At 34.5% G+C, this 26611-nt stretch overlaps 1 protein-coding gene across 2 annotated transcripts; it reads left to right on the plus strand.

Annotated features, from left to right (window-relative positions):
• The first annotated feature begins 4168 nt into the window (after positions 1 to 4168).
• LOC107887131 (nuclear exosome regulator NRDE2) lies at positions 4169 to 26611 on the plus strand. 2 transcript variants are annotated; one of them, XM_041096433.1, is made up of 10 exons: positions 4169 to 4928; positions 5188 to 5956; positions 6626 to 7244; positions 9249 to 9420; positions 10568 to 10928; positions 12372 to 12482; positions 13197 to 13548; positions 24357 to 24582; positions 25292 to 25513; positions 26179 to 26611. In XM_041096433.1, the coding sequence occupies exons 1-10, from the start codon at positions 4438 to 4440 to the stop codon at positions 26330 to 26332; spliced, it is 3477 nt and encodes a 1158-aa protein (XP_040952367.1). In that variant the 5' UTR covers positions 4169 to 4437; the 3' UTR covers positions 26333 to 26611. The 2 variants fall into 2 exon arrangements, with proteins under 2 accessions (XP_040952367.1, XP_040952368.1); XM_041096434.1 differs by having other exon boundaries at positions 4226 to 4928; positions 5188 to 5901; positions 6709 to 7244.

Below are 26611 nucleotides of genomic sequence, written 5' to 3' on the forward strand. Positions count from 1 at the left end.
TTAATAACAATAACAATAATCACCTATTTAAAAAAAAATCTCCTGAGAGTACTTTGGTCATTTCAAATTTTTTTCTTATGCTATTATAACTCTATTCCATTCAACCAAATAATTGAACTACTGATTACAATTCTATTCTATCTTATTACAACTCTATTTCAAATATTGAACCAAACGTGTTACTGAAATATCGCACTTCTGTCGGAAAAAATACTCTTCCAATGAAGCATACAAAGATTTCGTTTGTTGTTTTTCTATTTTATCGTGCAACTATACTGCCATTATTTCAAAAATTTGATAACAAATAGTTAAATAATTTTATTATAAAATAAAAATAAATAAATGATATGTATTAATAATTTTATTATGCATAATTAATATTTTTTAATACTACAACTATCGTTAAACTATATATGTAGAAAAACTATATCCAATTATGACTCCTTGATTTCTAAAGTTTTAAACTATTTACTTTTAATTATATTATATTAATGTAAATATGACCCTATTATTTTTATTATATATGCATACACATTTTAATTTAATATCTACAATGATATTTTTTATTCTCTATTCGTTAAAGGTGTGTTTGAATTTAAACATACATTCTTATCGTAATTAATCTTATTGCCTCATCAGGGCAAACTTATCGCCCATCCAAAGTAAGTGGTGGCAGTGACATTAGGACACTATGAGTGTAATTTGTTGGAAATATACTACTGCAAAACAAAACCATTAGCGCTCACAAAAAATCAAACTGGGTGTGAATAAATAAAGCAATCATTGTGCCGTGAAAGAACCACTGTCTTAGAAGCAAATTCGCCCTGATCGGTATAATCGTATAGTGGACGTCGCTTCCCAATGCTAATACAGTACTTCAATATTCATTCACCAGAATAAAGAAGGTAGAACACAATTGGTATTACTCTTCTCAGAAGGAATCGAAACTAAAAAAACAAAAGCAATTGGTTGAAAATCTGATTGGAAAATAAACTGGAAGAAATCGGTGAAATCATACTAGGTTCAATTCCCAGGAAAGATTTGAGGGGTTATAGATGGTCCCACTTAAAGTCCAATCTCCTAGACAGAATTTCTCTCTCGTGTAATTTTACAGAACACCATAATTTAGAGACTAGAAGGATGAAAGAAGTTATTTTTCTCTTATTGTGTTCTAAATGAAAAATGAGGAGAATGACCTATTTATATTGTTTTCTAAATGGGCAAAACGATAAATTTGCATAGTCAGTTTCCTAAAAAATCTTAACATCCAAAATCTAATTCTATCAAATTGTAACTGTTTAGAAGCTAGATTCTGATTTTGTTAAATTGTAATTGTTTAAAAATAATTTTTTTCAATTTTTTTTTGCATTACCAACATTCCCCTATTAATGCAAAGTAATTTTTGTAAACATGAGAAAAAAGGTAAAACGTGAGAAGAGCAACAGCGAAATTAGTTACTTAAACACTAGTATCTTGTGAATTTGAACTAGTATGTAGTGAAATAAGTGATTTTTCTTTTTAACAAGTGAATAAATCTTGAACTTATTGAGATAGGGGTTAACTCATGACACACGACTAATCTCGGATCCAATTGATGTTTAGTGATAGATCAACAAGTTTTAGTCAAAGCACCTCGTGATGCTGGTAAGTTCTCCAGAAAGACTGCCCAATGTCTTTCATAGAAGGTGGATAGTTCATACTTATGTAGGTGATTTCATCAAGTTTATCTCAATATAGATCACCCGAATCAGAACTATGAAATCATTAAGAGCATTTATTAAGCTCGGCCTCTCAAATTTGAATTCAGTGAATTCATCAAGTCCATCTCAATAGGACTACCCAAACTCTGGGATATGAACTCATTAAGAGTAATAAATTCAATCTCACATATTGGTGAATATATCAAGTTCATCTCAATAGGACCACCCAAACTTTGGGATATGAACTCATTAAGAGAAATAAATTCAATCTCACATGTTGGTGAATATATCAAATCTGTTTTAATAGGACCACCCAAATCCTAGGATATGAATTCATTAAGAGTGAGAACTCAATCTTATGCATGTACATTGTTCGCCATAGGGATAGGTAGAATGCACACTATAAGTATTTCCATGGTTTCGTTTGACCAGATTGAACTTAGAGAACTAAGCTGGGTATTCATCATGAGTTCCTCAACCACTAGGCTTTAAGACTTATCCCCCTTTGACAAATCAAGAACCATTTTCCTATTTAACCTTTTGGTTAGCGGATCAACTAGGTTCTTTTCAGACCTTACGTACTCTAAAGTAAGTATTCCATTCTCTTATGAAGAAATCTCTACAAGTAGATTCCTAAGCCACTCGGCCTCTTGCTTGACTCAATCAAGAGTTATAAACTCTGGTTTCATCGTGGAGCGAGCAATGCAAGTCTGTTTAGTAGACTTTCAAGAAATAGTTGCTCCACCCAAAGTAAGGATATACCCACTTGTAAAGCTAACTTTACCAGTTACCTAGTTTACATCATAGCATCCCTTTAGGACTGTAGAGTGTCCAACAAATTCCAACTTCCAAATTATTGTACTTTAATTTCAATCAAGACAATTTGGGGAAAGTTCAACCTTAATAACTAGCATAGTAAATTGCGGACCATGACACTCTCCCACTTACTATGTCGATGCCTTCATCCACATGAAACCACACTTTTAGTAACTTTGTTGCATCGAGTTGACATTTTAGTTTCAAGTCTATATAGGCCTTCAAAGCCAAATGTTATGATCCATTCAACCCTTATTGGACATAGACTCGAAATTAGTCTCATCTCAATCATTGGTGTAGCCTTGTCTATGTCCATTCCTCCACCAAACACTCGGACTCAATGTCACAACACATAATTATTAGGTTACAACCTTGAGGAACCCTTAATGGTGTGGCCCTTTATTGACCGAATATTACCATGTCTTTGATACTAAAAAAAACATCCTTCTAGATGTGGCACCAACTGCACTTTTACGGCATCCCGTTGGATGTGTCCTTCTGGACGTGGTTTATACCAACCGTCTCTTGTAGCATTAACACATAAGTTCTCAACATGAAAAATTTAGACACATTGGCCATCCCCAACTTAGGCCCTCTCGACCCCTCTATGATCACCCCATTGGGTATGGCCATCTTGGCCAACTGCAACATGTGACACCATTGAACTAGGTTGATCTCAATATCAATTTCAGACTTTAATTCTCATTCACGTAAACTCTGTCACGTCGCTCCTTTCTCTGCACAATCTCATAGGTTACGTGAACAAGACATCCCCCACTAGTTCTCTTGTTCAAGCTCTCGGACTTGATAATCCTCCAGTTTACTTTGGTTAAAAACTCAGTGACGCTTAGACTGGCTCTACAAATGTCTTGTATTAATAGCTTATCATGAATAATGACATTTTAAGCCCTATCCCAAATACAAGGATCCAACGATCCGCTTTTGGTATTCTGACCAACTCAAACTCTAGGGTTTTTGGACCCATTCAAACTGAAAGAACCTTCGACTTATATCGAACTCAAGGGTTTTCGGACATACTCAATCTCGTTAGGCTTTCCAAGCCCATTTTGATCACAACGACCCATTGACAAACACAGATGAAGCTTGCAACCGCTCCAACACTACTTAGGCACACTCTTGCACTACTCAAGTGCCCTCAAATCAATTGGCTTAATAGGACACTTCATTTGCTCCAACGACCCTCCAGTGTATTCTATCTCATTGCTTGTAAAAGCCTTCATTGGTTCCAGTATTGGGAAACAAAAACGATTCTCATGTTTAAACAGTAGTATAAATTTGTTTCTAAATTGTTAAAAATATACAACTGCAAAAATAAAACCTTTAGCATTGACAAGAAACCAAACCAAGTGTAAATAAATAAGGCAATCACTGCGCTGTAAAAGAACCACTGCCTTAGAAGCAAATTCACCTTGATATACCCGAATAAAGAAGGTGGAACACAATTAGTATTAATCTTTTCGAAAGGAATCGAAATCGAAAAAACAAAAGCAATCGGTCGAACATCTGATCAGAAAATAAACTAAAAAAAAACTGATGAAATCACTATAGATTCAATTCTTAAAAAAATTAGAGAATAAAAGGATGAGAAAAGCTATTTATCTATGTTGTGTTATATGAAAAACTAGAGACTGAACTCGTGTTCAGAATAGCTAAAACAGTAAATTTAGAGAATCGAATTCCTAACAAATTTTAACAGCCAGATTCTCAAAATCGAAATCATTTAAAAACTAGATTCTAATTTTTTCGAATCGTGATAGATTAAAATTTTTCTTCTATTGCATTACCAGCATAATTACCTATCTTCTTATTACCACGGCCCGGTATCCCTGAGCAAAATGTTTAAAAGCGGAGGTGACAAGAGACGAGAATAAGAATAGGAATAGGAATAGGAACGATAAGAATGGATGGAAACGGCGACGCAGTGGACGACCAACACCCAAATCCCTCTCTATTTCCTCTCTTTCCTGCTGCCGCTTCTACAGTTACTAGTACTAGCGGCATCTCTCAATGGCTTTCCAATCCTAGCTTCACCACCGACCTTTCCCTCATCAACGACGCCGTTTCCTCTCTTCCCCGCTCCCTCGACGACGTACAAGAAGAAGAAGATGCCCAAGAGGAAGAAGAAAACGAAGCCAAGCAACAGCAGCAGGAGAAGCTCCCCCATTCTTACGAGCTACTTGAGGAGGAGGAAGAAGAACAAGAAGAAGAAGAAGATTCTGATGGAGACAAGTACGGCAAGAGAAAAAGGAAGAAAAGAAGTAAGAGGAGAAACAAGAAGAAAAAGATTTCGAAAGAAATCGGTGATTCCAAATCCAAATCCATTCATTCCAATGATTATTATTTTGATTCTCATCCAGATCATGATAACTTGGCCTACGGCTCTCTCTACAGGTTTTTTTTTCCTTTCATTTATTCTTTGGTTTTTGTATCTTGATCACTTAGTTATTTCTCAGGTTGATATGACGTTTTCCCTTTGGCTAAGAAATTACCGCACAGATATTTTTAATTCTGAGAATGTATAAATAAAACGAAAATTGGAAATTGCCTTAATCTCTGCATATTTCGCATTTCATTTTTTGACTTAATTGTTTCTGCTATCACCTCTTGCCGAAACATTCTAAATTGATTGTCCGACATTTTTCCACTGCAGGATGGATGTTCCACGCTATAAACTTAAAAATCCTGAACAATTATCTGGATATATGTCCCAAGGTTTTTATGGTCGGACTCACAGGTTTTCAACATATGATAAGGATGCTGATTTTGATGCTTTGGATACCAAGCTAAAGTCTTCTGGTCGATACTGGTCTCCCAACAATGCTGCACTCGAACATCATAAGAACTTAAAGCGACTTCGTCGTTACCCCCGAAAAAATTCTTCACACGCAGTTCCTGCTGATTTCATTCCTTTATCTGATATTGAATCATCACCTCATCGTGGTGATGAAAGTTCAATCTCAAACAATTCTGTCATTGAAGAATCTTGCGAGGATGAAGTGCTACGTAGAACAAGGGAGTTCAACAAATTGACCAGGGAGCATCCCCATGACGAAAAAGCATGGGTAGACTTTGCAGAGTTCCAGGACAAGGTTGCAAGTATGCAACGACAGAAAGGTGTTCGCTTGCAGACTCTTGAAAAGAAAATTAGCATACTTGAGAAGGCAACTGAGCTTAATCCTGATAACGAACAAATCTTGCTTTGTCTAATGAGGGCTTATCAGAAAAGGGATAACACTGATGTGCTAATTGGGAGATGGGAAAACGTGCTTATGCAGCATTCGGGGAGTTATGTGTTGTGGAGAGAATTCTTGCATGTTGTTCAAGGGGAGTTCTCCAGATTTAAAGTTTCAGATGTGAGAAAAATGTATGCACATGCGATTCAAGCTCTGTCTGCTGCCTGCAATAAGCAGTTTAGACAGGTTCTTAATTTAGTGCATTTTAGTTTCATTTATTTATTTATTTATTACTTGGGTGTCTCTGGTATTACTGGTGATATTTTCTTTGTCATGTATTTTTCATTTAAACTAGTCAAGTAATGCCTGGTGCATGTATGTTGTGAAGTTATGTGAACATATGTTTATTACTGCATTGCATTTATGGTGTCAAAGTTTGCTGTTTTATTAGTATGATTATGACTCCATCATGTCTTCTGAACTGATAACGCCAGTAGATGATTAATTCAGTACAAAATAATAGGACATTATTTGGTTCTATCTATTTATACTGATATGTTTAAGCATAATTGATAAGTTGACGTCTAGGAGTTTTTATCTTTGAACTTATTAATAACCTTAATATTGTAGAAATTACAGACGGAATAACTTGTTTGTACTTGGAGGTGAAGGCTTTCAGTATGTCAAATTACATGATAATTGATATTAGAAGTTGTTCGTCTATGACTATTTTGTTGCTGTTGTTCAGGCTTATGTTGATATTGTTGGTTGATATGAACTACAGATCTTTAATCAGCATTTGGTTTCCACTCCCTTCCTGTCTTTTACATTATATGGACTTTGAGATTGCAAAAAACTTTCAAAGTTAGAAAAGTTTCTTTATCTTAGTGTTTATGGATGGTCAATTTCTTGCAGATTCATCAAACTAGTAAACCCACTGATAGTGCTATGGTCCATCTAGAGCTTGGTCTGGTTGATATTTTTCTCTCTCTTTGTAGGCTTGAGTGGCAGGCTGGTCACCAGGAATTGGCCACTGCTTTATTTCAAGCTGAAATTGAATTTAGTTTGTTTTGTCCTTCTCTATCGTTGAATGAGCATAGTAAACAGAGACTGTTTAAGCACTTCTGGGATAGTGATGGTGCAAGAGTTGGAGAAGAAGGGGCTCTTGGTTGGTCTGTATGGTTGGAAAAGGAAGAAGAAAATAGACAGAGAGTTATGAAAGAAGAGAGTTCAGATAAGAGTGATGAGGGTGGTTGGACTGGTTGGTCAGAACCATTATCCAAATGTAAGGAATCTAGCACAAGTCTTGAAAATGTTGCCCATGATGATGCAGCAGTTGAGGATTTCCATGAGAAAATCGAGAATGAAGATATTAAGCAAGAAGATGATACAGAATCATTGCTAAAACAGCTAGGAATTGATGTTGATGCCGGGGTTGATGGCGAGGTTAAAGACACTTTGACATGGGCTAGGTGGTCAGAAGAAGAGTCCTCAAGAGACTCTGCTCAATGGATGCCTGTTCGTGCAAAATCTGGTCTCTCTTTCTCTCTCTTTCTGATGCGTTTGAGGTTTACATCATATTTTGTGATTTCTGTGAAGAGTTGAAATACTTCATTTCATCTAGGTGAAAGGTTTTATGCTAGAAGTCAAATTAATTATTTTATATTATTTTATTACTTATTTTATTAGGAGAGGTATTAGGAGTTCAATTCTCTCTCTTTCTCTCTCTCTCTAATGCATTTGAGGTTTACATCATATTTTGTGATTTCTGTGAAGAGTTGAAATACTTCATTTCATCTAGGTGAAAGGTTTTATGTTAGAAGTCAAATTAATTATTTAGATTAATTTATTACTTATTTTATTAGTAGAAGTATTAGGAGTTCAATTGAAAGTATCTTTATGGTATTAGGGTTTTAGAGTCTTTGTTTCAAATAAGTAAACCTATGTAACATCTACTTAAGAGACTAATTGGTAGCAATAAAATTAAATCAAAATTTATTTCTATATTAAGAGGTTTAATACTCTCTTAACAAGTCTAAGTTCTGGAATTCCCTTCGACGAGTTCCACTTATTCATCATAGGTCATTTGCGAGGAAGAAGTAAAAATCAGGGAAAGAACCTTGCCTAAAACAAATAGTTCGTCGGTGAATCGTCTGGTGACAAGATCCTTTAGTTGGGACTGTAACAATATAAAACATAAGCATCAATCTAAAATTATTCAAGCATTGGCTTGTCTCATACACTCCATTCTTAACTAAATATTGGAGTTTATGTCAATTCTAAAATTTTTTGGAAATATGTTGAGAGCCTATAATTTAAATTTTTTTTTTGCTCTCTAGCTTTTATTTTATTTTAATGTTTTAGGAAATTGTAATCTATTTATTATCCTCTTATCATTGATTTAGTTGATTTGATTATTCTCATTCTAATGACCAAGAAACCTCCGCTGTCATCTGGATGCTATATTTGGCTCTAAGGATGTACCTTCCTTTTGGTTTGTCTCAGAATTAGTTTTACATGCTTTAAGCAATTTTGTTTTATTTTTTATGCAAAATTTAATAATAAAATTTATGGTTCTATTTTGTTGTTCATTTATCCCTGTAGTACTTATCAAGGATGAAGTATGAAGGACTAGTAGCTTCACCAATTTCTTTGACCAAATGATAATTTCAACTTACCATCGAAGAAAATGAAAAAAAGGAAAAAGTTTTGCTGATTTGAAGCCAATGCCCCCCCCCCCCCCAAAAAAAAAAATAGTTATAAAAGTCTTGTGTATGTTATTACATTAATAGTTAAATGGAAGTTCTATTAAAGATTCTTCAATCTTGAATAAATCTCCTCCTACCCTAATTTTTGTTTGCAGTTTCTGTTGGAGCTTGAATAATTTTCTTTTACTTAAGTTTATTTTGAATTAGAACTCTAAGGAAGCATTTCAAAATGGAAAATTCCTAATTTATGGAAATATCAAAATATAATTGATATAAGGTCTCTTTCTATAATAAAAGGGTTTATACACATTATATGTATTAATATTTGTTATTATGTGTATTAAAGGTAATACTTTTATTAATCTATTTCTAAAATAATAATAATATTAAAGATAGAGTTGCATATTGTACAAATAAGTGAAACTACAATAGTTTGTATTAATTAACATTTGCCTTAACATGAAAATTTATTACATGTTCAGTATCTATCAGATTAGCATAAAGTTTGTGGCTTTTCATCAATGTAAAATGAGAACTTAGAAGTTAAAGTACTTAAATGTGAACTTACAATTTTTGTTATTTATCAAATAAAGCCACTTGATGGAAGTCTTTCAATGGAATTATTATTCTTATTTATAGAATGAGTAAATCATACTATAAGAAAAATTAAAATGTCAATTTTGCAATATGATGAAGGAAAATTTGTTTTGTCAATCTAATGTTTTACTAACAAACATGTTCTTTTACATATTAAACATTTTATGCATAGATTGTGATTTACAGTTATCTGAAATAACTAATGACAGGTTAAGTTATTGGTTGAAAAACAGGTGCAGTCACTAATTTTTATGAGGAACCTAATGAAGAAGTGGATGAGGAATTTATGAGAGAGATATTATATGAAGATGTATGCGAATACTTGTTCTCATTGAGCTCTACTGAGGCTCGCTTATCTCTAGTATTCCAGTTCATTGACTTTTATGGTGGGAAAATATCCTCTTGGTAAGTTTCACCTTATTCACCATTTTATAATGGTGCAGTTTTGTGTCAAATCTTCTTATTCTGTTTTGCTCTCTCACTGGGCTTTGATTGACCCATCTTGTCTGTTTGTCTATTTCTTAACTTGCATATGTAAATCACGCATAACAAATAATTAAAAATTTGGTTCTCATGTGTGGCTGAAATATGTGGATACTTGATGCTTCGTACCAAGTATTTACATGCGTTCTGAATTTTCTTTTTCGTTCAAAGTACCTTTATCCGTTATGGAATAACTTTCTCAAATATATATCATAAAATTACGGTATGGTATGCTTAGGAATACAGAATGTGTAATGGTAATATAGCTTGTTACTGATAATTTTGCATATATGTTTTCTGATTTGGACCCCCAAATGGTTGGAGATTAGTAATCTAACAACAGAGAACCATTAGAGTTCTATTGTATTTAAGAAAGAGTGCTTCTATAATGAATAGGCTTATCTATGTTACTAAAGCGAAATAATATGTGTTCATTGTTCTGTAATTAAAAATGTGGAAAGCCCATGAATTTATTTAATTTGTTTTTATGTTTTCAGTCTTGGAAATTCGTTTAGAGTTTTTTGAGCCTTCACTGGATTTTAAGTTATATATAATTATGTATTCCACTTTGACAACTTTCCAAACATGTATTGAGTTGGAACTTGTTTCTTAGAAGCTCTAATCTAGCTAAAATAGTTGAATGTCAAATAATTCTATTTGTTGAAGGAAAACAATTTTACCTGGAAAGTAGATGAAATGATTAGGCTGATCATTTATTTTGTAGAATTTTCCATCTATTTAGGAGGGTAGGATTGTCATAGTTCTTTCTCAGGATGCTTCCATGTGGGAAAAAGCCAACTGGAAGTTGCATTTTCCAAGTCTATAAAGCTGGCCAAAATTTTATATAAGAACTGATGGGTCTCTATTCTATTGGTTTTTGTTTAAGCTTGTGAAGGCATGATGCTCCATATTAGAGTTAATGCAACAGTGACCTGGTTTTAGGCTGTTTAAGGAGGAGGGCTGCATGGGAGTGTTAAAATCTAACACCATGATGTGTGCATTAATATTTTAATGGTTTCATGTTTTTTGAGTTAATGTCATATAACTAACTTCCTTCCTCCTCTTCTAGGGTTTGTACCAACAGTTCCAGTTGGACCGAGAAAATTCTTAGCCTGGAGGAGTTACCAGATTGTATTTGGCAAAATATGAGAAGACTGCAGGATGAGTTAAACAAATCACAGAGTATGTCTGGTGAATTCAGTTTTGAATCCCTTTTGGATGGTGCCAGAGGCATCCCTCAGAGGACTGAAATGATGAAATTTCTTCGTAATGCTGCGTTACTTTGTTTAACTGCTTTCCCCCGTAACCATATATTGGAAGAAGCTGCTCTCTTGGCGGAAGAGCTCTTTGTGACAAGAATGAACTCTTCTAGCTGTTCAGGTGCTCCGTGTCAATCTTTGGCGAAGCGCCTTCTAAAACATGATCGGCAGGTATTTTTTATTTGTTCTACCTGCCTAAAGGTGTACATATACATGCAGATTGGATCCTGTACTTGCTTAGCAAATATTTTTTATTTATTAACATGAAATGTCTGATTTATTTTTTCATTTACCATGAGCCTAAGTAAAAGTTTATATTGTTTCCCTTAACCACTAGCAGTAGTGATGTTACCCATGAGTGTCTGTAAGGTTTCCTCAGTAATTAGGAAGAAATAATGCAGTTGCTTATAGAAATTTAAGTTTCCATCTGAGTTCCTTCACTTGGTCAGAGGATAAAACTTTGCTTCCAAGTTTTTATAGTTATTTCTCAAGTTATTTCTTTTGTTTGAATGTAATCTTAGATTGCTAAGTTTATGTGGTGCTCAGTGGAATAATTAGTCTTTATCCACTTATAAATGCTAAATTGTGTAGCCGCTACTTTATTAGTGGTGTCAATTTTTATGTTTTGTATTTTGTTGCTTTACTCAATATAGGGAAATATTCTTTTTAAGCTATTTCTACTATAGATTGGGATGGTTTTACTTCAAATTATTCATGACTTCTCTTTCCCTTTCTCATTCTGACCTTTTAAATTCATTTTTTTATATAGCTTTGGCTACTAATTTTTCGCTTTCATAAGGAAATATATTTGTTAATAAAGAAAATAATTTAGTTGGACAATTTAAAATTAACATTATAATTTTTTGGAGAACATAGTGCATGTTTTTCCTTTTATTTTTTGTATAGCTGGTTCAATTGATATTGCATTATAGTTGTGTGTTAATTTTCAATCAATAAGGTTTTTGTTTTTCCAATTGCTTTTTCTGTTTAGCAATTTTCTAGGAAGCAAAAGCAAAGAGAAAATAATCAAGTAGTAAAAACAACAATCAAATGATGTCTAAATAAATATACGTGCATTTCATTAAGGCTAGCATTGTAAAATAAGTAGAAAGTAATTCTGGAACAAGTTTAGGAATGATGGAGCAATTTAAAGATTAACGTGTTCATAATTTGATTGAGTCTAGCTATTAAAACAAATAGAAAGCAATACTGGAACAAGTTCAGGATTATGAGGGAGCATTGTAAAGTTTTAACATGTTTATAGCCTGACATTGTGTGAATCTTCTAAATTGAAATGAATATGTACATGTAATGTCGTGTTTCAACTTTCTCCGTTGCAATATGAAGCTTTAATACTTTGTGATTGTAGGATCTCTTGCTTTGTGGAATTTAAAGATCAACTTGTTCATAATTTGATTGAGTCTAGCTATTAAAACAAACAGAAAGCAATACTGGAAAAAGTTCAGGATTATGAGGGAGCATATTGTAAAGTTTTAACATGTTTATAGCCTGACATTGTGTGAATCTTCTAAATTGAAATGAATATGTATATGTAATTTTGTGTTTCCGACTTTCTCCATTGCAATATGAAGCTTTAGTACTTTGTGATTGTAGGATCTCTTGCTTTGTGGAATTTATGCACGTAGAGAGGCTTTTTATGGGAATATGGATAATGCCAGAAGAGTGTTTGACATGGCATTGCTGTCACTTGCTGGGGTTTCATTGGTGAGCTCTTAGTTCTCTGATGACTGTTAACCCAATAGGTTGAATGTTGAAGCTGACCTCTGCTTTCCATGGACAAAAGAATTATGTTTTTAACAAATTTTTTTTTTTCAAGTTTCATCTAGCTCAAGAATTATGTTTTTTACTTCCATTAATACCTAAAGTGGACACTATTTCTTATACATTGCTTTATATTCAATCTAGGTTTTGCTTGATTTTTAATTTATGCAGCTGTTTGACAATATGCCATATGGTTTTAATAAATATGATGTTCATGTTTTGTACCATAGATTGTTTGATGCTTTTATGGTTACACATTATACCCAAAGTGGACTCTATTTCTTTTCCAGTGATCTTTCTATGGTAATTGGCTGTTCTAAACTGTTTCTTGATGTGTTTATTTCTCTGATTCACTTTCCTCCCGTTTGTGCAAAAAGAAATGCTTGAAGTTTACAATATATCCGACTCTTTACTCTTCTTGAAGTTCTTGCATCTGGTTCATAGTTGGACATGGATATAGGGATATAAGCTTCCAAGGACCTTCCAAATACATGGAAAAGTTTGCAAAAAATTGAGCATAACACTAGTGCCTGAGTTCAAATAACATGAGATCTGACATCTGAACCTTTTTACTCATTTTATGTGTGCTTAAATGTAATAGTTCAATCATCTTTGAGTTTTTTCAGTGTAATGATATACTCTTATTTACATGAGCAGGATCTACAGTCTAATCCTTCTCTTCTATATTTATGGTATGCTGAGGCTGAGCTTGGAAACAGTAATGGGAGTAAATCAGATTCATTGTCACGTGCAATGCATATTCTCTCTTGCCTAGGAAGTAGTGCGACATATGGTCCATTCAAGTCTCATCTATCAAGCTTGCAACTACTGAGAGCACGGCAAGGGTTTAAAGAAAAAATAAACTCATTAAGATCAAAATGGGTGCGAGGTTTCATTGATGATCAGTCAGTTGCCCTAGTTTGTGCGGCGGCTTTGTTTGAAGACTTGGCTGCTGGATGGGCTGCTGGTATTGAAATTATAGATAATGTTTTTACAATGGTGCTTCCAGGTATTCTTTACTTTTTTCTCCCTTTTCCTATCTTCATTTGGTTGACTGCTCTAGGGGCCTTTACTTTTTCTTAGTAACTTAGCTGATTTATCCGTGTTACTGTCTTCTTCCTCCTCCTTTTTTTACTGTTATGTTTACAAGTAACAAAAGAGGTAATGGTAAAGTTGTGTGATTTTTTTGGCCTTAAATTTAGGGTTAGGATCTCGAATATAAGGTGTTTTAGACTTTAGATTTTGGCATTTGGCAATTGGATATATGATTGTTCTCTAACCGTTTCTTTGGGACTGCATGTTTTATACAATACAGTTTCAGTGGAATACTTAGGGCCTGAATAATCCAAATCTGTATTTGTTTGTTTTAGGCTTGATTGGAGATTTTTCTTTTAGATATTGTTTGGAAAGGACCTATTTAGAGAAGAATTTCCAAAACTAACATGCAAATGAACACAGGAAATATGAACTATGAAGATTAATTGTTTCCTCCTTTTTGAAATTATATGTATTTCTTTCAAATCTTGTTTGGGAAGTGGCCTATTTAGAAAGAATTTCCTATATTTTACCCCATATTTTCTTATATCTTTGGACTAAAATTAAATTCCAAGTCCTGATATATTCCCTTATTCTGTTCTGAAAATTAGTAGATGTGCATATATTATTAGATGAATATACAAATTAACTTTATAAAATACATAACTTGGGTAAGCAAAAAAAAAAAATGCTATAGTTTTAAAATAATTGCAACCATGTTGCTTACCTGTGCCATGTTCCTAATGGCTTGGTTCGCCAGCAGCTCTATGCTAGAGTCTGAAAGGAGAGATGAACTGGAAAAAGAAAAAAGAAAAAAACCTGAAGAATGATGGAGAAAAAAGGCAGATTTGTATCCTGCCTGACTATATGCAGTTTTCTGTAGCCTTTTTATATACAATTTTTTGTCCACTCTTTTTATTTCTAAGTGTTATAATTTTTGGAAAAAATAGGGTGAAATGAGAAAGCCAAAATTCCATTAAACTTGTGATGAAATTAGAGATGAATACTCTAATGTATTGAGGAAAAACACTCTCAAAAGAATGTTTTTCTTAGAAATATGTACAGCTATATATGCATGAAGCATTGAATCAAATAAGGAAAGAATCTCTAATCAGAATCCCTAAAAATCAGCTGTAATCTCTAAAGATATGCTATTCATTGCTATCAAATAATCAAAGATTCTCAACACTCCCTCTCAAGCTGGTGCATAGATGTCTCGCATGCTTAACTTGCAAAGAAGATTATGATAAGTCTTACAATTGAGCCCTTTAGTAAAAACATCAGCTAACTATTTTTTGGATGCTAGATAAGATAGACTTAAGGCACCATTGACTACTTTTTCCTTGATAAAATGATGATCTATTTTGATGTGCTTGGTTTTATCTTGCTGCATTGGATTTTAAGTTATGCTGATGGCCACTTTGTTGTCACAGTACAAGGTTGATCCATTTTCATTCAACGACTTTAGTCTTCTAATACCTTTTCCACCCATAAAAGCTCACAAATACCTTGAGCCATGACCCTATATTCAGCCTCTGCACTTGGTCGAGCCACAACACTTTGTTTCTTGCTTCTCCAAGTGACTTAAGTTTTCTCCCACAAGAGTACAATAACCTGTTGTAAACCTTCTGTCATCAAGAGAGGCAGCCCAATTTGCATGTGTAAATACTTCTATTTTGAGAAGACTATTTTGGAGAAGAAAATACTTTTGCCCGGTGTAGACTTCAAATAACACAATTCGCAATACTGCCTGCATATGAGCTTCCCGAGGATCATGCATAAACTGGCTTACCAAATTAACTGCATAAGCTATATCAGGTCGAGTATGAGTGAGATAAATCAATCGTCTGATGAGTCTTTGATATCTCCCTTTATCCACCATTTCACCAATCCTTGCTTGTAACTTTTGATTACTCTCAATAGGTGATTTTGCTGGTTTGCAACCTAACATGCCAATCTCTGTCAGAAGATCTAAGACATACTTTCTTTGGGAAATAAAGATTCCCTTTTTCGATTTGGCCACTTCTATTCCGAGGAAGTATTGTAACTTTCCCAAGTTTTGATTTCGAATTTCAAGCCAATTGTTTCTTAAGCCAGGCCATTTCTTCCTTGTCATCTCCTGTCATAATTATGTCATTAACATAAACTATAAGGTGAGTAATTTACCCTTGTGATGTTTTATAAAAAGAGTATGATCAGCATTACTTTGTCGATAGCCAAACGATACCTTACTAAACTTGTCAAACCAAGCTCTGAGAGATTGCTTTAGCCTATATAGGGTCTTTTTTAGTCTACATACCTTTTATTGAGTATCCTCGAATCGTGGAGGAACTTTCATATATACTTTTTCATCTTCTAGTTCTCCATGTAAGAGGACATTCTTTACTCAAACTGCTGTAAGTTCCAGTCGAGATTTGCTGCATATGATAAAAAGATCCTAATCGTGTTCAATTTAGCAACTGGAGCAAATGTTTCTTGATAGTGCACTCCATATGTCTGAGTAAATCTTTGCGCTACTAATTTGGCTTTGAGTATTTCAATTGAACCATTAGCCATATACTTGATAGTAAATACCTATTTGTAGCCAACCATTTTTTACCCTTCAGGAGGATTAACCAGTTCTCACGTCTCATTTCTTCAATTATAGCCTTCTTCCATCTTGGATTAGTAATAGCTTCTCTTTAGTCCTATGGAACAAACATAGAGAATAAAGACAAAGCAAAAGCTCTATAGGATGGGGATAAGAAATCATAAGAGACAGTCAGAAATAGGATGTAAAGTGCAAGTTCTAACACCTTTTTGTTGGGCTATTGGTAATTTTAAGTCAGTAGCAAGCTCAGGTAAAGTAGATCCACTTGACAGTAAAGAGTTAGGGCATAAAGTAGATTGTATAATGACATCTTCTTTTTTGCTTTATCTAGTTTATGTCCTTAAATTAGGCCTATCCAACAACTGTCCACTAGTCTTTTCTTGAACCAAAGTTTGTTGGAACTAAATTTTTTCTCGGAAGAGTAACAAAATAAGATGTCATCTTTTCGTTTCAATAACCTTCCCCTGAAGAGGTGGTTATGATGAAGAAAAGTAGGATTCATCCTCACGAAATGTTACATCCATATTTACATAATACTTTTAGATGGCGGATGATAACATTTGTAACCCTTTTATGTGGGAGAGTATCTGTTAAAAACAGGCTATTTCGATTATATATTTCACAAGAAATTACATAAATATTTATACACATAGTGAGCCTAACTTAGGAAACTTTACACTAGGAAACAGACTAATTCTAGGGATGTTGTACCTAAAAAATAGCCTTAAAGTTAGGGATAAAATATTTACAGAATTCTATTTGATACACTCAAATATTCCTTAATTAGGAAACTGAAATGTGACACTCCCCCTCAAACTGGGAAGTGGATATCATCCATTCTCAACTTGCTTACTAATTTTTGAAAACTTCCTAGACAATCCTTTGGTAAGTATGTCTGCTAGTTGACCATCAGTGGACACAAATGGAGTGCAAAATAAGCACTGTCCAATTTTTCCTTTATAAAATGTCTGTCAACCTCAACGTGCTTCGTTCGATCATGTTGAACTGGATTATGTGCAATATTGATAGCAGATTTATTATCGCAATACAACTTCATTGGACCTTCCCACTTGATTTTCAAATCTTCCAAAATAATTTTTAGCCATAACAACTCACAAACTCCAAGAGCCATCGCCCTAAATTCAGCTTCTGCACTAGATCTAGCCACAACATTTTGTTTTTTACTCCTCCAAGTCACAGGGTTGCCTCCTAGGAAAGTACAATAGCCCGAGGTTGATCTTCTATCAACCATAGATCTTGCATAATCTGCATCAGTATAGGCTTCAAGGGTTAAATTCTCTCTATTTTTAAATAGGATTCCTTTGCCTGGCGTGCCCTTTAAGTACTGTAGAATCTGATATACGGCTCTAAGATGTGATTCTTTGGGATTGTGCATAAACTGACTTACAACACCTACTGCATAGGCAATATCTGGTATGGTATGAGACAAGTAAATGAGCTTCTCCACAAGTCTTTGATATGACCTTTTATCAACTGTTGCATCTTCTAGTGCATTTCCAAGTTTGTGGTTCACCTCTATGTGTGTCTCTGCTGGTTTACAGCCCAACTTGCCCGTCTCTGTCAACAAATCAACTATGTATTTTTGCTGAGATATGAATATTCCTTCCCGAGAGTGTGCCACTTCAATACCAAGGAAATATTTTAACTTACTGAGCTCTTTGACTTCAAATTCTTTTACTAGGCATTTCTTTAAATTCTCCATTCCTTCTAGATCATCACCAGTCACTATAATGTCATCAACATAAACTAATAAAGCAGTCACTCCCTTTGAAGATGAGTGTTTTACAGAGTGTGATCTCCTTGACTCTGTTTATACCCCAACTTGAGCATTACTTTGGTAAATCTTCCAAACCAAGCCCTCAGGGACTGTTTTAGTCCGTACAAAGCCTTTTTTAGTCTGCAAACTACCTGTCCTGTATTTGGACTGAATCCTGGAGGAACATCCATATAGACTTCCTCCTCAAGATCACCGTGTAAAAAGGCATTTTTGATGTCAAATTGCTGTAATTTCCAGCCTCGGTTGGCAGCTAGTGACAACAACACTCTTACAGTGTTCATCTTTGCAACAGGGGCAAATGTCTCAGGGTAGTCTATTCCATACATTTGAGTGTACCCTTTAGCAACCAATCTTGCTTTGTACCTCTCCAAAGAACCATTTAACTTATATTTCACTGTGTACACCCAGCGACATCCCACTGGTTTCTTTCCTCTCGGTAATTTCACTAAGTCCCATGTCTTATTTTTTTCAAGAGCTTCCATTTCAACTTTCATGGCATTTTTCCAATTCTCATCTTCTAATGCCTCGGATACAGTTTTGGGAATGGAGATAGAATTTAGGCTAGTAAGAAAGGTTTTGTGGTTATGGGACAAGTTTTTGTAAGACATGAATAGGTACAAGGGATGTTTTGTACAGGTTCTAGTCCCCTTTCTAATAGCAATGGGAAAATCATCTAAATTTGCAGTATTAGAATTCAAAGTAGGTTCAGCAATTACCTCAGGTCGTATAGGAGAAGAAGATGATTGAACTTGCACCGGTGCCTTCTTCCTTGAATAAACCAGTAAAGGACGAGTAGTGTCCTGAATTCCTCTTGGTGATTTGGGTGTGTTAGGCTCTGTTTCAGGTTGTATAAGGGCCATTGTTTCAAGTTGGGCAGGTTGGTTAGTAGGCAAGGACTGAGTGGGAGTGTTTGGTTGTTGGACAGGAGCTAGAATGTGAGTGTTTGGTTGCTGGAAAGGAGCTAGAATCTCAAGAAGAAAGAATTTTTTGTCCTTCTGTGAATAAGATCTCCTCCTGAAGATAAGGACGAGTAAAGAAATTCTCTTGTTCTGCAAAAGTAACATCCGCTGTTACAAAAATTTTTTTTGTGGCTAGATGATAGCATTTGTACCCTTTTTGAATGGAAGAATAACCAAGAAAGACACACTTGACAGCTCGTGGATCAAATTTTCCTTTATTTTGAGAATGAACATGTACAAAGGCAACACAGCCAAATATTTTGGGAGTAAGGTTACTTGAAGTATTGAAATCAAGAAAGAATTTTGCTAGAACTTGAATAGGACTTTGAGATTCAAGGACTTTTGTAGGCAATCTATTTATCAAATGAGTAGCAGTTAAAACAGTCTCCCCCCAATATTGTTTAGGGACTTTTTTTTGGAACAAAAGGGCTCTTGTAATAGCTAAAATGTGACCATTCTTTCTTTCGGCAACACCATTTTGTTGTGGTGTACTAACACAAGATGATTCATGTATAATGCTTCTTTCTTGGAAATATGTTGAGAGAAATTGATTGAAATAATCCTTGGCATTGTCTGACCTAAATCTTTTTATTTCAGCTTCAAATTGTGTTTTGATCATGTTGTAAAAGGTTGGAAAGACAGACCTTACATCAGATTTTTGTTTTAAAAGAAATATCCAAGACACACGAGTACAATCATCAATAAAGGATACAAACCACCAAGCCCTAGAAATATTTGAAATAGTGGATGGCCCCCAAACATCACTATGAATAAGAGTAAAAGGAGTGGATGTTCTTTTATTGCTTACTGGAAAAGAGGTACGTTTATGTTTTGCAAGTTCACAGATATCACAATGAAATTTTTCATCAGTCAATCCTTTGAATAATGATGAAGGAAACATAATTTTAAGAACTCTAAATGATATATGACCAAGGTGAAGGTGATAGAGCCAAATTTGGTCTTTATTGGTTTTAATAGATTCAGATATGAAAGATGAAGGTGAGGAATTCAAAGCACTAACTTCTCCACTGGATTCTTCAAGATAGTATAGGCCATTTACTTCCTTAGCATGTCCAATCATCCTCCTCGTATTCTGTTCCTGAAAAAGACATCGATTGTGATAGAAAACCACTTTATAGTTAAAGTCTTTGGTAATTCTTTGAATGGATAAAAGATTGGTAAATAGTTTTGGAACATGAAGGACATTTTTAAGAGTAAGGGTTTTGTTTATAACAATATCACCCTGACCAGCCACTGTGATCACAGAACCATCGGCTACTATTATTTTTCTACTACTAGGGCAAGGTATATGTGAAACAAATTTTTGTGAGGAGTGGGTCATGTGGTCCGTAGCTCCTGAGTCAATAACCCAAGAACTTTTGGTGACTGTATCTGAGACTTTAGAATCTTGAGAAGAGGATATACCTGAAAAAGCCAAACTACAAGTACCTGTTGAAGAAGATTTTTCCAATGATCCCAGCGAATTTTTTAACTTCTCAATTTCTTCTTTATTGAATTCAACAGGTGATTCCTGACAATTATTTTTTCCATCCAGCTGTCTTGCTTTATATGCTCGCCCTTGTCCCTTTTGTTGTCTACCTTTTTCTGAAAAATTTTTGTTTGTTGTTTATGGCTTCCCATGGAGTTTCCAGCATCTTTCTTTAGTGTAACGGGCCTTTTTATAGTAGGTGCACCATACGGAATCCCTGTTAATAGGCTTTGTTTGTTTTGTCTGTCTATTATCTTCACTAGTTGGCTGCTCCAGGCCAAATCTCTTCTCACTTATAGCTTTTGTAACCAAGGCTGAACTATCCACTTGTCTGTTCTCAACCATAACTCCTCTTCTTCCTTCCTTAGCACGAACAATTGCAATTGTCTCATTTAGTGATGGTAGTTTCTTTTTTCCAATTATTTGAAATCTTACTGCATCAAACTCAACATTTAGTCCAGCAAGAAAATCATAAATTGGATCCTTTTCAACAAACCTTTTCAGGAGTGCTGTATCTTCACTGCACTTCATCTGACATAAACTTTGCAATAGATTGGAATACTTCGTGATAGATCGACTTCCTTGCTTGGTAGATGAAATCTTAGTCTTGATTTCATAGATTTGAGCAGCATCTCGAACTTTAGAATAAGTCTGTTTCACAGCTTCTCATATTTCTTTGGATGTGTTAAAGAAACATGCATGTATCACTAATTTCTGGCATCATAGAGTTCCATAACCAAGACATTACTATTTGTCTTGTTCATTCCAAGCATCAAGCTTAGGATCTCCTTCTTTAGGTCCAGTTCCGAGTGACTCAGTTTTCCTCTTCCCTTCAAGAATGTACGAACCAGTTGAGAATGTACGAACCAGTTGAGACTACTTCACGTAATTTTTCCCATTTAGCCTGTAGGCTACTTGGATGTTTTGAAACTCACTTGTTGGGTTTGAGTTGTTCACAGAAACTTCTGAGACATCCCCAGTGTTACTAATCTTGACAGTTTCAGTCATGTTTCGTTTGAACAAATTCTACAGGCTTGAGGGCTGGATGGAGTCAGGAAAAAAATCGCCAGACAAAGAAAAAAATCTCAAAAATGAGGCTAAAAAAGCTCTGATACCATGTTAAAAACAGGCTATTTCGATTATATATTTCACAAGAAATTAGATAAATATTTATACACATGGTGAGCCTAACTTAGGAAACTTTACACTAGGAAACAGACTAATTCTAGGGATGCTGTACCTAAAAAACAGTCTTAAAGTTAGGGATAAAATATTTACAGAATTCTATTTAATATACTCAAATATCCCTTAATTAGGAAACTGAAATCTGACAGTATCTAATGAAAACACATTTGACTGCTCGAGGATCCACTTTGCTCCTATGTCGAAGATGAATGAAGCAAACACAATCAAAGACCTTTGGTGAAACTAGGTAATCTGTCTTGTCATGTAAGGTTTCTACGAGACTTTTAAAATTAAGGACCCAAAGAGGCATCTGATTAATGAGATAAACAGCAACCAAAATTCCATTGCCCCAGTAAGGCTTTGGGAGTTTCATAGGGAACATAAGTGATCTAGCAACCTCCAAAAGATGCCGATTTTTTCTTTCGGCAATACCATTTTGAGCACTTGTACTTGGACAATTGGTTTAATGCAAAATCTCATATGATTCTAAATAATCATTAAAGTTATACTCGGTTCAATTATTAGTTCGCAAAATCTTAACCTTAGCATCAAACTAGCAGTAATCAATTTACGAAAGAACGAAAACACGAGAAAACATCAATTTTGGACTTTAACAAAAATACCCATGTCATCCGAGTGCAACAGTTAATAAATGTAAGAAACCAACGATTACCAGATAAAGAAGTAAGGCGAGTAGGGCCCCAAACATCCGAATGAATAATCTCAAAAGGAACAGTACTTCTATTATCACATAAAAGATAATTGTTTCTTGTATGCTTAGCAAACTGACAGGTATCACAAACTAAATAGACTTGAAAACAAAATAGGAAACATCTTGGCAAGAACAATAAATGATGGATGTCCTAACCACCTATGCCACTGAATTATCTCCTGGTTGATATTTTTATTATTTCCAATTAAGGCTCGAGACATATTGAACGATCCAAAACATATAATCCATCACACAATCTATCACTGCCAATCTTCTCTATTTGGAGTTCCTAAAAGGCACAGTGATCGAGAAAGAATTCAAGTTTACAATTTAAGGCTTTAGTGATAGTACTAACAGATAAAAGGTTAATCGAGAATTTAGGGACATGGAGGATAGAAGATAAAGTGATATTGGGAGTACAAACAACAGAACCTGTTTTAGAGATGGAGGAAGGGAGTCATCGGCTATTCATACGCTATCTTTAGATGGACAACTAGTATAGTTAAATAAACTTTTGTTTGACCATTTGTCTATTCAAACTGGAATTAATAATCCAAGATTTAGAACTAGATGAAGCATTTAAAACAGAACCTGATTTTGCACGATTAGACTTAGCAATTGAGGTAGAGTCCAATTGAGAAAAGAGGCATTGGAAATGTTGAATCTCGTTTGAGGTAAAACGCCTAGCAGAAGTGGATTTGTCCTCTATTGTCACGGAGTCTGACAAATTTGCTTGAGACTGAGAATTACCTTTCGTTTTCCACCACGACCTCAAGTGGGGTGACCATGCAACTTCTAGCACGAATCTTTAGTGCGCCAAGGTTTACCACATTAGTCACACGTTAAGTGATCCTTGTTAGACTTACCACTTGATGGACCATCCTGGTTATCAATGAGACTAGCTTTGTCAAGAGGTGGATTATAGAGCATGACAACACGATGACTCTCCTCCTGTTGTACATAGGAGTTTGCTTTATGAAGAGAAGGAAACGGAGTTTTGCCAAGAACTTGGAACTCGAATATGATCATACTCATTATTCAACCCAGCTAAGAAATAAAAAACACGCTCTTTTTCCACCATCTTTTGAATTTTTTCAGCATCATTGGTTCAAGTCGCCTGAAAAATCTTGATGATTGGTTTGAATCACAAGCTTCTTGTTCTTAGACATAATGCTGGAAAAAACATCTAATACCAAAAAATTTGCTTGGAAAAAATTAGAAAAAAAACAACCCAAAAGAACACAAAAGAGATCCCACACAAAAAAACTAAGCCAAAGAAACACCACCACTTAGAAGAGAATGAGCAGTGAGCACAGCAATGGCGTTGGAAAAAACACGGCGGCAGCAGGTGAAGGTCACGCGTGGCATGTGAAACAAGGGACTGTAACTTGCAATGGAGTGTGAGGCTCACGCGCGGGTCTTCTGGTCATCGGATTCTAGGGTTTCGTTGGTCAGTTGATACCGACTCCAATGGTAGGGGCGGTGAGAGAAAAAAATAAGGCTAGGGTGGAAGGTACCAATTTTGTGTTTCTAAGGGTTTTTTTTTTTTTGAACAAACTTTGAAAATCAGAAAATATTATCCTGCTAATCGGATAAAAAATCTGATACCATGATGAAATTAGAGATGAATACTCTAATATATTGAGGAAAAACTCTCTCAAAAGTATGTATTTCTTAAAAATATGTACAACTATATATAGATGAAACATTGAATCAGTTAAGGAAAAAATATCTCTAATTAGAATCCCTAAAAAGCAACCGTAATCTCTAAAGATATGCTATTCAGTGTTATTAAATAATCAAAGATTCTCAACAACTTGGCTTTCTTTGTTCTTTTTCCTAAACTAAATGTGGGATTATCTTGCTATATAAAGGTTGATTCATAGTGCTACTTGGCCTATTTAAGATAATCAGCTAAACTCTTCTGTGCTTCATTCATAGAGATAAATTGTCACTGAAGCAGTTGGCCCAAAGGTTTTCCCTGTCATTTTGATTGATAGTATTACATGGTTTGTTTAATACAATAAACTAAATTCTTGTGTTTTACAGAAAGAAGAAGCCAAAGTCACCATCTAGAATATCTACTAAACTATTATGTTAGGATACTTCAAAGACATCGCGAGCAATTTACTTTGTCCAAAGCTTGGGATGCTGTCACACGCGGACTGCAAATATATCCATCTAGCCCAGAGCTCTTTAAAGCTTTGGTGGAGATCAGCTGTCTTTACACAACTCCTAATAAATTACGGTGGATGTTTGATGAGCACTGTCACAAGTAAGATCATCTTCCTTATATCTCTTCAAAGTGTTCAGGGTTGTGCTTTTTGTTTTAGGGAGTAAAATCCATATGCTAGACATCTATATATGTTCTTGTTTTAGCCAAGCTTTTCAATTTAATTTAATTTTTTATAAGTTTTTACCTTTTGCATTGGACCTATTTTTACTGGAGGTTTACTTCTTCTGAAAGCTGTTTAAAATTATGGGAAGTGATAACTAGTGCATTAAATGCTATATTTTTATAGGGAAAAAGTGCAATTAATGCACTACTTTTTCTTAAATTTGACAAGCTGTTCATTAAATGCTATATTGTTAAAAGTGCAATTAAATATTTGTTAACTAGTACCTGTAGGCATCCACAACTGGACCTTAAAATCAAATTGTATGTTAAATATTCTCTGTTATTTGAGATAGTTATATATATTCTTTTTCCTTTTTATACCTTTTGACTGCCAGCTTCATTCAGTAATTTTAATGTTATTTTCAAATCTTTTTAGTGTATTTATTGTTGATCACTCATAATAAATGAGTGAAATTACATACTTAAACATGTATATTCTATTTTTACGTTCCATTTCTCTCTCTATAAATGACTTAACGAGGAATTTTTGAGCAAGTTTTTTCTTTAAGGATTTAGCATTTTACTTTTGGGTTTTATCAAGAAATTTCATGGCTTACATTGACTGTTATTCTGTAAATATTTTCAGGAAACCATCAGTAGTTGTTTGGCTTTTTGCTTTAATATTTGAGATAAGTCGGAGTGGCTCGCCGCATAGGATCCATGGATTGTTTGAGAGGGCACTAGCTATCGATAAATTTCATAATTCAGTTATACTCTGGCGATTGTATGTCGCATATGAGATTAACGTTGTTCACAATCCATCTGCAGCGAGGCGAATATTTTTTCGTGCTATTCATGCCTGTCCATGGTAAGTGACTTTTCGCTTGATGTCCTGATAAATCAAATTGAAAGAACAAGCTATAATTGTAATTAACCTATTAAATGGATACCATTTGTGAGATAGGTTTAGGAACCAAAATCTGAAATTAATGCAGTTAATCTGCTTTAGTGATTTTGTAGTTTCTCCAATTTATGAGTAAACTAGCAGTAATATGGTATGAAAAGAGAGGGCCAATAAACAAAGAATTTTACTAGGAGAGTTGGCGGAAGATGTAGGGTTTGTGCTTGTTACTAGGTTCTGATTATTTTTCGGTAAAATACTAGAAAAAAATTCTTTCGATTTGGAATAAATGAACATCACTATGGGTAGTTACCATAAATGGGTATGCACGAACATTTATATGAGGCTTGCCTGGGAATATAGTATATATATCAGGAAAAATAGGTCTGATAATTGCTGCAAGAAGTTGGCTTACATGTTTTGGGTGGGTATGTATCAGGCACGTCAGAAAGAAGGAACAAAGTTGTTGAGTTGTATGACATATTTTGTTACAATGTTGTTTAAACTTACCAACTAAATGTTTTGGCTTGCATTTCTTAATTGCAACTTTGAATACATTTTAAACTTGATATGATGTAGGTTCATTTATCTGTGTTAACTATCGTTCCATAACATGTAATAATAATTGGCAGGTCAAAAAAGCTTTGGCTTGATGGTTTTCTCAAATTGAACTCCATCTTAACCGCAAAAGAGCTGTCAGATCTTCAAGAAGTAATGAGGGAAAAGGAGTTGAATTTAAGGACAGATATTTATGAAATTCTTTTACAAGATGAGATACTGTCATGATGCCTGCTTGCACGCCATCCCAGGTTATATATATCTGTAACTCTGAAAATATTATGTTGTACGTATGTAGATATAAAAACTCTTTGAATTATTATGTATGGCTAGAATGGATTCATGGAATGTCGGTCTTTGTATTTTAGGGGTGCCCAAGTGCCGCATTCTGTGGTCACTTATGATTTGGTTTCTTAAATCATAACTATTTCTTGAGTTTTATTAGTAAATAGCTGACATTCTTGATGATTAAACTGGTATTTCAATGAATTCAAAAGTGTTACTATA

This window comes from Gossypium hirsutum, chromosome A03 (genome assembly GCF_007990345.1).
Source record: "Gossypium hirsutum isolate 1008001.06 chromosome A03, Gossypium_hirsutum_v2.1, whole genome shotgun sequence".
NCBI classification, from domain to species: domain Eukaryota; kingdom Viridiplantae; phylum Streptophyta; class Magnoliopsida; order Malvales; family Malvaceae; genus Gossypium; species Gossypium hirsutum.